We start from the raw sequence: 13,011 nt of genomic DNA, 5'->3' as shown, positions 1-13,011 counted from the left end.
TTGCCAGCAGGCCCAGCAGGCCCAGCTCCACCACTTTACATGCAAGAGGGAGCAACTCAACAGCTGTCACCAGCAGCCCCTGGGGTCCGCTCCAGACTTGGCAGAGAGGACACCTTCAGACTCCCAAACCACCTCTTTGAAATTCAGAAGAGCCACTTCACACCCCCTCCCCCTCTCTGACACACACATACACACAGAAGATAAGCCCGAACTCTCTTACCCACAGACCTACACAGCCAAGCGTTCTCTCCGTCTCCCACTCCGCTCTCACACATACTGATAAGTACTCAGTCACAGAGCCCCGTTCTCTCTCTCTCTCTCTCTCTCTCTCTCTCACGCGCGCGCACACACACACACACACACACACAGTCACATTCCCTCCCTCCCTCTCTTTCTCTTTCACACACACACAGTCACATTAATTAAACTCCTGCTCTCTCCTGCCTCACTTAATCCAGGTATTCTGAGAGAGCAGAAACCCCTCCCTTGGGTCCAAGTCCACTCCAATGGCAGACCCTGGCCTCTAGGCATTCGATGACTCCTGGTTCACTGGCTGAATTTTCATTCCTCTCTTCCCAGCCATGGGCGCCTGGTAGATAAAGCCGGTGAACCCACTGCTATTTTGGGGACAGAGAGAACAAAGCAGCCAGGTGCAGCAGAGGCCCAGGCCTGCCCTCCAGGCATTTGTCATGCTGGCATTTGAGCAGAGGCTATCTGCCACCGCAAAGGCCTGCTGTCATCCTCAGGGGAAATCAGGGCTGGCTCCTTTGCAGGAAGCTGGATGTGTACCTGGGGAGGTCCTGGCCGGGTAGGGGGTCCCTACTCCTCCCAGACCTGGTCAGGAAACCAGTTATAAATACACTTTGCTGCTTGCTCCTTTTTCTGTCGCTCGCACTCAGATTAACCACTTACACATTTTAAGGGTATTTTTGCCAACGTCCAACATGCATCTTTGGTGACTGGAACAGATCCGGAGCGGTCAGTATAAATAAAACCTCTTTCCGGTGGAGGCTTGAGTCCGCTGCGGAGGGGAGGGAGGGAGTCTGTGTATTGTGCCGGCAGAGCCTAGGCAGAGGGAAAGGCTGGGGAGGGAAAGCCTGCCCCTTGGCAGGAAGACATGAGAATGAGGATCGTATTTGTTCTAGAGAGGGATGAGCTGCGGAGGGCAGTGCTGGCGGCGAGTGCCCCCACTTCACCCCTGGGAGCCAAGGGCATCCACTGCTCTCTGCCCCTGCCCCTCCCTCCCCCTGGGGGCGGCTGAGCTCCAGCCATGCCCAGCTCCACCTTGCAGCTGGTTATCATCCCCGCTCTCATCCCGGCACTTGCACATGCTCCTCCCTGCCTGGGCTTCCCTCCTCCCCTGTCTTTGCCTGGTGAACTTCTGCTGCTTGTCCCCTGGGACTGAGGATAGAGTGGAGTAACAGTTCTCATGCATGCGGCATGCCAGGCCCTGTCCCAAGCACTGTGTGGATAGGAACTCACATAATCCCCCCAACAATCAGATGACATAGGTGAGACTGTTCCCCCCATTTTGCTGATGAAAAGGAGTTGCACAGAGAGGTTAGGTAACTTGCCCAAGGTCACATAGGTTGAATGGGGCTGTACTGGTTTCCAGACCCATGCAAAGGCTCCAGGTGCTCTTAAACCCTCAGGACACTGGTCCTCTGGCTGCGTGGCCACCGTCGCCACCCACTATTATGTTAGGGAGTCTACTCTAGTCCTCAGACACCCTGTCTCCACCTCGGCCTCACCCTCCTCACTTTCTGTCTTGCGAACGACACATTTTCTGTGTCTGTTTTCTTGTCTTCCTTCCCTACTCCCTGTGCAGCCTGAGGGCAGGGACCATGCCTGGCTCATGTCTGGAACACCAGCTCCTCAAAAAGGACCTGGCACAAAGTAGGGCTCACTGCCTAACGTTGACAGAGAAAATGGATGGATAGCCATCCTTTAGGTACTCAAAACAGGCCAAGGTCTGGCAGACAAGCTAAGGGCCAAGCAGAGAGCCAAGCTGGAAACATCCAGTGTGGGTTTGGAGGGCAAGAAGGAGAAGCAGACATAGGAGTGAAAAGTCTATCTCCAGCCTCCAAATATCAACCTCCACCAAAAGGCAGGGAAGGTGGCCAGTGCCTACAGAGACCTGGGCACTGGGCTGCTCAACCCAGTGCAGCCCAGGGCTGTCCTCAAGCTGCAGGGTGAGGAACAGCCCCCCCCCCAACCCCGACAGGTGGAACACGAAGAAAATGGAGTAGGGGGCAGCAGGATGTGACCTTGTAGTAGAAGGCCCCCAGGAAGGACTACCTGTCACGTTCTTCCTTTTTGTGTTTATTTTGCTTCCCCCTGACTCAACATTAGGATCAGCATGCAGGGAATTGGGGACCAACAAAACCTCAGTACAGCAACCACCTTACGAGTGGCATGCCTAGATACGGTGTGAGACTAGCACGGGCCACACAAATCCCCCACCACCACCCAACCCCTGTACGTGGGTGCAGAATGGAAGCTGGCCATACGGGGCGGGCTCTTCTGGCTACCATAATTCACGAGGTGTAGGAGGCCCGAGGGGAGTGGAAAGGACATACAGGCCGAGTTCATTTTCTCCTGCCTTCAACTAGAAACCTGATAGTTGGGCTGACCAACTTCTCTGTCTTCCAGGGAGGGAAGATCCCCGTGAGATGGACAGCTCCAGAGGCCATCGCCTACCGCAAGTTCACGTCTGCCAGTGATGTCTGGAGCTATGGCATTGTCATGTGGGAAGTCATGTCATTTGGAGAGAGACCCTACTGGGATATGTCCAACCAAGATGTGAGTACCGACAGTAACCGATTGTCACAAATCCCCAGCCAAGGGTTCTCATAGGCAGTGGCATGCCAGCCCTCCTATCTGGTGTCAGCTCAGGGCCTTACAATCTGAACCTGACGTGTCCGGGCAGGGGTACAAGGAACCCCTTGACACCAGTGTTTGGGCTAATCCAAGAGTCCGGCATGGAGATGTGGTAATGCCAATAGCCCCACAGGCACCCATAAAGGTGCCTGGGCCAACCCAGAAGCCCCAGGGGCTGGTTCTGAATGACTGTGGACCATGATCTAGGGCAGGCCCAAATGAAGAAGGAGATTCGGCCTGCCGTGGGTGACAGAGGGCTAGCGGAGCTATCTGCTCTAACAGATGTGATGCCTTGAGCCGGTTGCAGTTTCTCCGTTGTTCACACTCTGCTTTAAAGACAGGAATCCTAAAGGACCCTTCTTTCCTGAAAATCTACTTTTTTTGGGGGGGGGGCTCTGTCACCTCTCAGTGAAGGAGGAGCTGATGGGGCTTCCCAAAGCTGGTCACATTCAGATGGCCCACAGGAACAGAGGTGTCTGAGCAGAGGTGATCAGCACCCCTCCAGGTTGCCCTCAAAGGACAGAGGTGGGCAAGGAAGGGGAAGAGTCATCTGGAATGCTTTAAGCAGAGGTGTTCCAGATGGGACCCTTTGCTTCATAACCACTGCAAGGTGAGGAAGACTTCTGAGGATGGTTTGCTTTGCTAAGGCCCCAGTTGAAAGTCATATCTGGATTTCCACACCGCCTTTGGTCCTGGGCTGTTCCTCCAGACCATTCCACTTCTGAATTTTCAATACGTGCCCTTCTTCTGGAGCAGAGCAGATTGCTAAACCTGCATTGCTCCATTCCGCTTACTCCGCCCATCCCCTTGGGGGCGGTTATTGCATTTCCCAACCTAGCGGCTGGAGGGGCAGGGCCATCCCCAGCGCACGTCTGCTCCACTGGGCAACCAGCTCACCATCCACACCTCCCTGCTTGGGTGGCTCTGAGGTATGGCTGACTTGAGAAACCTGGCCTTGGCAAGCCCTCTGTCCCGCCTGAGGTTTAGAGCCACAGCAGGTGCTGAGATCAGGAGAGGTGGCTGTGTAGGGGCTCGGGAAAGCTTTCCCAGGGGGAGTGTGGGGATGGGCTGGGCTCCTCCCAGCCTCCAGGGGTGCTATGGCGTCAGCCCAGGGCCGGTAAAAGGGCTGCACAGTTAACTCGGTCCCAGGGCCTTGTGAGGCATGTGGGTCCCCTCTCATCTCCGATTATCCATGCCTCACCTCCACCCCTGGAACATGTCTAAACAGAAAGTGTCAGAATTGATGCTGAGGCTGCGTTCATGAAATCAGCGGCCCCCGCAATCCCATCCAGACCGTCAGAGTAATAAATGGGATCCAGAAACATGGAGGCCCTTCCCTGAGACTTTAATCCCATTAAGAACAATTCAGCACGCAAAGAATGGATTCTGAAACCTTCTGCCAGTCGAGATTTGACATTCAAGATCTTCTCAGCAGATGAATTCACCTAGGCTGAAAACAAATGGAATTTCCGATAGCAGACTTCCAGAATTCCCAAATCATTCATTCAGCAAACACTCATCACTGCTGGGCATGGTGCTTGCCGCTTCTGTCCCTGGGTGTCCACAGTCTGGCGGAGCGTACACGGGGCGGTGGGAACACTTAGAAGGAGGAGGTAAGGAGGGCTTTCCGGATATTTGACTCTTGAGCTGCGTCTCAAAGGGAAGAGGAACATGTGCAAAGTAGCAGTTTATTCCAATTTTGTGGTATTTCTCCCACACAAGGCCCCTCAACATGGCCCCGAGGGCAGTTCTGCTCTGGATGGAAGGTGGGGCTGCCTTTCGCCCCCTCGGAAAAGGCCTGGCCTGAGAGACAGCCAGGAGGGGCCGCGGCTGCCCGGGGCTGCAGCCCCACTCGTCAGAAACCACGGAGGTGGTGGCAGTAGAGGATTCTACAGATGACAATTGAAAGGCTTTAAGAAAGGGAATTGCAGAGGCAAGTCGGAGTGCTGATAATTGGGCTTCCGGAGCCCAGGAAGGTCTTTGAACATGTACAGAGAGTTTGTCAGCCAGAGAGAGAACTTGGAAGTTCTGCTGCTTGGATCTGATTGACAGAGATAATGAGAGTGGCAGTGTCTGTGGAGAGGAACTGCGGTTTTACTGAAACATCAGAGCTCGACTTAACCCCCTCTGCCCTGGTTCCTCCACGACACTGAGCTTCTCCACTTCCGTCTCCTCTGTGGAAGGTGGAGCAGGTGCCGCTGGACTCGCTAATGAGAAAGACCTGTCTGGGCGCCACTGGTAGCCCACAGAGGATGGGAGGACCCGGGGAGGGGCCCTGCTCCTCTCCCAAGAAGCTACAGTCACTTTCTCTGAGGCAGTGGGGTCACACCAACAGCCCCTGTCCCCTCCCAGCCCCTGCCTTCTCCAGGTCCAGGGGAACAAAGGCAGCCCCTCCCCCTCCCTGCCCCAGCCTCCTAGGGCCCAGGGTGCTGGCTTGTGCTGGCCTTCAGGCCCGAAGGTTGCTGCAGACCATTCCAAGGGAGCCAGCCACCTATTCTGCCCGAGTGACAGTTACCTCATGTGGTTCTCTTACTCCCACACCCTAGCTCTCCCTTCTCTCTGGAGATGCCATCTGATTTCGTTCTAATCTCCAGTGTTTTCAACAGCCATTTATCCCATCCTGCTACAGACCAAGGAAAGGGACCCAGGACTCACTCCGATGAATTCCAAGGCTGCTCAGATGACCACTCTATGCCCCCAAGCTTGGCCTGTATCTTTTCACACAGTTCAAACATGGTAGCTGATGTTTACAGCCCTTGGCTGGCCAGATGGAAGGGGCTTCTCCCTGTCTCCTCCCTGTTTTCCACACCTGTGAGCAAGGCAGGCATGACCAAGAATGGTCCCCAAACCCCACTAGAGGACCACAGTTCTTTTTTTGAAATGATAATGTTTTAATTTGATTGTAAGTTATATACTCAGAAAATTTGGAAAATACCCAGATCCTTAAAAAGAGTCAAATTCTCCAAAGTCACCGCATTTCAATGAAAGACTTAAGCAGCAGATAAATCAATTAATGACCAAAATAATTTTTTCTTTGGGGTGAAGGGTAAAGTCTTTTTTTTTTCAATGTACAAGAGGCACCCATGCTTCCAGAATATCAATTCAAGTAGTAATAACAAAATGATCTAATAGAAATAGCAAATGGCATGAAGTTCCATTTTGTAAACACAAGTATGACTATCCTCTATCCTGGAAGGTGAGAAATAAGGATCTGGTATTAATTAGCTCCCCCACCATGTGCTTGGTGCTTCTCAAACACTACCTTCTAGGCCTTCAAGTGACCAGAAGTACAACAGTAACCCCCTTTGCCAAGACAGCTACTGTGTTACACGTGGTAGGAATGACAGCCCCCATCTGATGAAATGATGCCTTCTGCTGTTCACGTGTATGGTGCTGGACATCGCCTCATCATGTCATCTAATCTTTTTACTAACCTCATCTGTGAAATTTCCAGAAGTCAAGTGACTCTCCCAAGGTTCTCAAGCAAATAAGAAGTGAAACTTGGATTCAAACCCAGGCCACCAATGTCTTTGTCCTTAGCTATGATGCTGTACCATCCCCAGCACTGTGTGTGGGTCTGCCTCCTGGCTGACCTGTGGGGAGGAGGGATCAGTGGTTCTGATGTCCTCTTGAAAAGAAAGACGGTCTACCAAGCGAACAGAGGAAACACAAAAGCAAATGGCGGGACGGTCTTCAACATGTCCAATGAGGGGGCGTGCAGAGGAGACATGGGAAGCATAACTCGGTTGCATTTGATCCAGAGATTACAGACAGATGATCCACTGTGTGCACGGGTCCCCGAGGCTCGTTCGTGGCGCTCTGCCCAGGAGTGCATGGGTCAGCGGGTCATGCCATAGAGCTGGGCCTCCTGCTGAAGGGCCCTGACTCTGGTGCTCCTTCCGATAACAGGCAGATGGGAGAGAAACTTGCCAGTGGGAATACATACTATTTGGGGCTCTACCATAAAATAATTTGAGCAGAGATGCCAGCAGTTTAGAGGAACGTGAGCTGCCCTACACTGGAAGACTTTGGGGGCCCCTAGCCTGATGAGGATTTGAGAATAGATACTAGACCCTCCCGTTGGCCCTACATAGCTCGTCCTTAAGGAACCCAAGAAGAGCCATTCAGTGGATAATCCCACTTGTCTCCACAGTGACTAGGGACTCTGTGACAGGGCCCCTCAGTCTGGTTGCCTAGAAGGAACTGGAAAAAGGTGCCAATTTATGAGCCAGGCTTATGGGAAGGCTGCCCGGCCACCCTTCCTTATGGATGACTTGGTTGAGCTCCATACCCCTGCTTGCTGTCATGAAGACATCAACTCCTGGACTGTTCTCCAGGCTGATTACAGTGGCAGTCCCACAGAGGCCTAGGGAACGTGGGCTTCAGGATACTCCAAACTTAAAATCAGACCCTCCTACAATGTCTTCTCAGTCCTACCGTTTCCTAACTGTGGTTCCCCAGGCAGGTTATTTGCGCTGTGTGCCTCTGTTTCGTCCTGGGGAAGTGGGGCTGTAATGCCCTCCTAAGAGGAGAGAAGGTGATTTGATTGGCAGGAGTTTGGCAGAGGTAAAAATCTGTCAGGGGCACAACATATTATGCAAAAGTGAATGTTCCCAGTCCCCAGTTTGTGGATAGTGCTAATATTGGTATGGTTTGTATGCTTGTTGGTTTTCCCACCACCTAGAAGAGAAGGAATAATACATCTTGATTATCTCTAATGACTTCAGGTCGTATTATTTCATGCCCCACTTCATGTCCTATATACTGGGCATAGAATTTGTAAAAATATAAACTGATTGAAAATGCTTAATTTCTGATGGATCTACAAGGTAAAAAAAAAAAAAAAGAAGAAGAAGAAGAATCAGTTGAAATGAATGTGACATTTTTTAAAGTAGAGGCAAAAACACCTGAAAATCCCCGAACTCCAAATTATTTCCTTTGTTGTTTAAGGTGCTTGAGCTGTTTATTTTAATATAAAATCAATGTATAATTATTATAGAAAATAAAAACACAAACAGGCAAAAAGAGAAACATAAAGAGCACTCCTGGGTCTACCTGCCCAGAGGCAACCGTCATTAACACCACGGTATGTATCTTTCCAAGGTCTTTTGTATGCATGGGTGTAATTACTGTTTCTTGTTTTGTTTTGATTTTTGTTTTTTTTTCAAAAGCAAGATTATACTAAACCTGCAGTTATGCCGCCTGCTCTTTTACCTAATATTACAATGTGAGTACATTTCCATTTCAATAGGTACATTTTTGCAACATCACTCCAAGGCGCCCATTGTATTCCCGGCATTCCATTGTGGTAGGAGGGAACCATAATAAATTCACATGTTTAGCACTGGGTCGTTTACAATTATCTTCACGATGACGGAAAAAAACAGAGGAGGCATAATTGATTTAAATGAATTGGAAATTAAGAAGTAAGGTGTTAAAAAAAAAAAAAACTCTTACAACATATGAAAAGTAGGCAGTAGTACTTATAGATCTGGAAATCTGAACAAAATTGTCCCCCGGAGACTGCGCAAATTACCAAAACCTGATCAGGAAGGTTCATTTTAGCTCACTCGCCGGGTTATTTTGACCGCTGTCATTGTACTTAACCAGTTTACGGAGCCAAATTATCTTCAACCCAGTGCACGGTGCTGCATCGTGGAGAAGAAGGCAAACAGAGCACCGGAAGCTTCGAGAAGGGCCCTGACACGGAGTAGGCTCTCTATCAAATGCTGATTCCTTCCCTCCCTTAGCAGTTTAAGGACCAGGCCACCGCAGGCTTCGCAGGGTATCCTTTAGAACTAACAGACTCACTAGTTTCCCGAGTGCCATTGATTCATCACTGCCCCGTGCCACCAGCTGCCAACAAGGCAGAATGGTGACTGATGTCCAGTTCAAGCCATTCACCAGCGCATCCTTCAGTAAGCATTGACAGAGATTCGGTGTGTCAGGCCTTGCTGCACGTGCTGGGGACACGAAGGAACAGTGAGACATGATCGCTATTTTCCAGGAGCCCACAGTCTAGGGCAAAAGGCCAAGTACATATACAGTCCGTTATGGTGAGAGGTACATGAGCATGGAAGGAGAGCCCCTGATTCAGGGAAGCTCCATCCTTAGGGGCTAATTTATGAATTTATGACTGCTGGTGTCTCTTCACCCCATCTTACCTGTCCCCATGTGCGTCACTGCAGGTCATCAATGCCATTGAGCAGGACTACCGGCTGCCTCCACCCATGGACTGTCCAGCTGCTCTGCACCAGCTCATGCTGGACTGTTGGCAGAAGGACCGCAACAGCCGGCCCCGCTTCGCAGAGATTGTCAACACCCTGGACAAGATGATCCGGAACCCGGCAAGTCTCAAGACTGTGGCAACCATCACCGCCGTGTGAGTCTCACAGAATGGCGTGGTTCCTAGGTGTGGGTGGTCACACTGCTGGGGGCAGGCCCAATAGCAAGGCTGCTAGCCTTTAGATGTGTTAACAGTAAGGGTGAGGTGCCTAAGTTTATCCACTAATGGAAGAAACTCCAAGATATCTTTCCTTTTTTTTTTTCCACCTCTCTAAAGTATTCCCCACTCCCAGCATGGGCTCTGGGCAGATATCAAGATACCCATCTGGGTTTCCACCTTCTGCTGGCTCTGTAATAATTGAGGAGTGGTAATGAGGCCCCACTTCTGGGAGATCCTATTTCCAGAAGGCACCCTTTCTGTTAACCACACCAGGTAGAGCTGCAGACTTGGAATCTTGGCCTACTTATTGGCAAGTAAAAGCTCTGATTGCTGTGGGACATAGACAAAGCCATTGGATTGTTATGAGAGAATGCACAGAATGACTTTGGGCTCCTGTCAGCAACAGTCAGCTGTACGTTACTTTCTAACATTGCAGTGTTAGCTGGCTGATTGGTTGATCTTTTCAACCAAAGTTTACTGGGCACTTACATGCTAAGCTCTGTGCCCATTGCCAGCAGTATAGAATGAACAAGATAGACCTGATTCCTGCCCTGTTGGAGCTTAGAATCATTTAGGAGTGCCTAACCCAGATGATCACCCAAGGGAATGCAGACTTGAGACCTTGATAGCCACTATGACAGGGAGGTGCATGGTATTGGAGAGCATGGACACATACCTTACCTGGTATCAGGGACGCATCCCTGATGAGCATTCTTCCAGTTGAGTGATGAAGGAAGGGAATGCATGAACCAAATGAAAGGAAGATTTGAGGAGAGGGACAGGTGTTCCCAGTCAAGGAACAGCATATGCAGAGCCTCAAGGATGAGAAGGACAGGGTCAATGTGTTCAGAGTCCAGTCTATGAGGGGACTGGGTCAGGGCTAAGGCTGGTGAGATGGGGAAGGGCCAGACACTCAGAGTCTGTAGACCCTGCGAAGGCTTCGGGGCTTGATTTTCAGAGGAGCAAGCACCCATTGAAGGGTTTGACATGGCTCGGGATCAGGGTGAGGGTTATGCACATGATGCACCTGCATTTTTCAAAGAACACCCAGCTACGGTGTAGACCTTATGTCGAGAAGAAGGAAAATGCATGAAGAAGATGGGCAGGAGAATATTGCAGCAATAATGATGGAGAAGGTAGGTTCCTAAGTCGGAGTAATGGTGCAGAAAGAGGTGGATGAGTTCAAGAGATTTTGGAGGTCACATCTTTAATTCCTGGTGAAGGACTGGGCATGGGTGTTGGGGGTTGACGGATATGTCAGGGGGAACCCTGCTTTGTGGGTTGAGTTGTGGGGTGTTTGCTTTGAGAATGTGCCAGAGAAGGTCAATGGAGGGCTGCTCTGTTCCATTGATTTCAATTAGCTGAGGATAGAACCAGGAAAAAAAAATGTTACCTATAGATTTGGGAAGGTTATAGTAAACTTCATATATTTTTAAAAGAACCGTATTCTTGGATGGTGAAGCTCCTCAATCCCAGTTTGCAAAGGAGGTACCGGCCTTCTCTTCCCTCCAGACTGCATGCTGCCTCAGTCTACCTGTCTGGCCCAGCTGATGTATAGCAGGGCCCACAGGCGGGGGAGGGGCCACCTCGCCTCCTGAATTCTGAAGGAAACAAGAAGGGTCAGTGCAGGCCTCCCCAGTAATCTGCATCCTGTCAGCAAGGAATTCTCAACCTGCATGAAGTCTGCTGTCTGCCCAGAGTGTGGCTCTGTCCACACACCTTTGAAGTTGTGGGCTCACTTCCCCCTTGTCTGTCTGTCACAGGCCTTCCCAGCCCCTGCTAGACCGCTCCATTCCAGACTTCACGGCCTTCACCACCGTGGATGACTGGCTCAGTGCCATCAAAATGGTCCAGTATAGGGACAGCTTCCTCACCGCTGGCTTCACCTCTCTCCAGCTGGTCACCCAGATGACATCAGAGTAAGTGATGGGCGTTCACCTCTGTGCCACCTGTGGGCGGGGACCAAGTCTCCTTCCGTGCTGTGGCTCAGGGGACCAGTCCTGCTCTCTGGCCTCACCCCCAGAGCTCCACTTCTGTATAGAACCTGGCCTGGTAGGGAAGGGCCCTGGAAAGATGGAGGGCTCGGATGGCGAGGCTGAGATCGATCCTGGTCCCAAAGTCACAAGTCACAGCCATAGGTCATTTGTCTCATCATCAAGGGTCTCTCCTCCATCAAAAAGAACATCCAGATGGAGAGAACACAGCCAGCCAGCACCTTCAGCAACATTGCAGGAAGGGGTACTGCACTGATTCAGCAACAATTCCAGACGTATGGGGAGCTCGGATCCGTACTTAGATAGCGCTCGTGAATGAGCAGATGTTTCCATGCCCCACCAATTATTTACCAGTCTGCAGCTCCCACAGGAGGATGGAGGAATACGGAAACTAAAATTATTCAAATACGATGAGAGCCAGGAAGGGTCTTTAACATCCATTAGTCCATCACTTCCCCAAGAATGTTCTGAGCAGCACCCGTTTTGGGAAATGTTCATAGGTTCTTCTTGGAAAAAAGGTCCCCCGGTCAAATAAATTTGGGAAATGCTGAACACTTTATCACCCTTTTGGAGATTCACCACACATATTAGCATTATAAAGGCCATGAGAAATCCTGAAAGAAAGAAACCCATTTAAAATTCTTAAATACTGTGGAACCATCTTTTGGATGGGTTTTGTGGCGTGGTAGTTTGGGAAATAATTACTTAGCTCCTCCCTTGCATTCAGCAGATTCAGAAAGGAGGTGAGTTAGCACCCGAAGTTTCAGTGCTCACGAGTGGCAAAGCAGGGGCTAAAGCCTTCTCTCCTGAAGGCCACTTCCTTCTCCGCCTACCAGTGTGGCCTGGCAGCACAGCATGCCCAAACCTTGTGGCACCCTGAAATGACCTGGGAGTCTCTTCAAAAAAAATATGGATGCCTGACTTCCACTGCTAGATTTTCTGGTTTAATTGGTATGAGCTGAGCCCTGGGTATCGGGATGTTTAAAACTCCCCACGTGACTCTCATGTGCAGCCAAGGCTGGGAAGCACTGGACTGAAGTCGGCAAGGGTTAAATTTTGAATACACACATCTGGTTAGAGGGGGCCTCACTGGCCACCTGGCCCGCAATGTGTATGGACAATATGGGGCTTGGTGGCCTGTGACACACGTTTCCCAGGTTAGAGGATCGGTCAATCCTCCAGGCAATTGGCAAACACTTACGGGTCCCCTGTTATGTCCCGGGCACCATACTAAGTCCTGGGATTTCCTCCTGCGGTGGGCCAGCTGCTGGGTCCCAGGGGAGAGGGGTGGTCCCATCCAGCCCCAGGAGCTGAACCCCAGAGGAACAGCTTCTGTCCTGGGCAACAGCTTTGCAGTCAGTCTTCCCGGAGTCCTGCTCTACCTCTCTGAGGTTGATTCTTGCCAGAAACGATGGAACCTCCACTTTCTCCAACAAGATGGCTTGAGCGTGCATCTAGCCTACGATCCACAAAACAGCAGAATTCATTTTTTAAATGTGGGTTCATTTTTCTGTTGATGCCTAAAGAAGGCACTTCCTGTCACCATGAATTATTGTCAGGCACCACCAAAAACAAACAAACAAGCAAAAAAATAACACACAAAAAGAGAAGAAGCACTTACCAGTGGCAAACCAGGTTCTCCATCTTGCAGAGCTAACATGGATGTCCTAGAGGATTGGAGAGCCTGGATTC

The 13,011-nt window shown here is 50.7% G+C and overlaps 1 protein-coding gene across 1 annotated transcript in view; it reads left to right on the top strand.

The window, feature by feature from the left end:
- EPHB1 (EPH receptor B1) overlaps positions 1–13,011 on the top strand; it is a 416,986-nt gene that overhangs the window by 401,019 nt on the left and 2,956 nt on the right. Inside the window, exons 13-15 of the mRNA XM_032869646.1 lie at positions 2,653–2,802; positions 9,069–9,262; positions 11,089–11,244. Coding sequence (XP_032725537.1) covers positions 2,653–2,802; positions 9,069–9,262; positions 11,089–11,244 — 500 coding nt within the window. The remainder of the gene's footprint in view (positions 1–2,652; positions 2,803–9,068; positions 9,263–11,088; positions 11,245–13,011) is intronic.

Source organism: Lontra canadensis, unplaced genomic scaffold (genome assembly GCF_010015895.1).
Source record: "Lontra canadensis isolate GAN:19392208 unplaced genomic scaffold, GSC_riverotter_1.0 scaffold38, whole genome shotgun sequence".
NCBI lineage: Eukaryota > Metazoa > Chordata > Mammalia > Carnivora > Mustelidae > Lontra > Lontra canadensis.
This window is presented reverse-complemented; position numbering and strand designations above follow the sequence as displayed.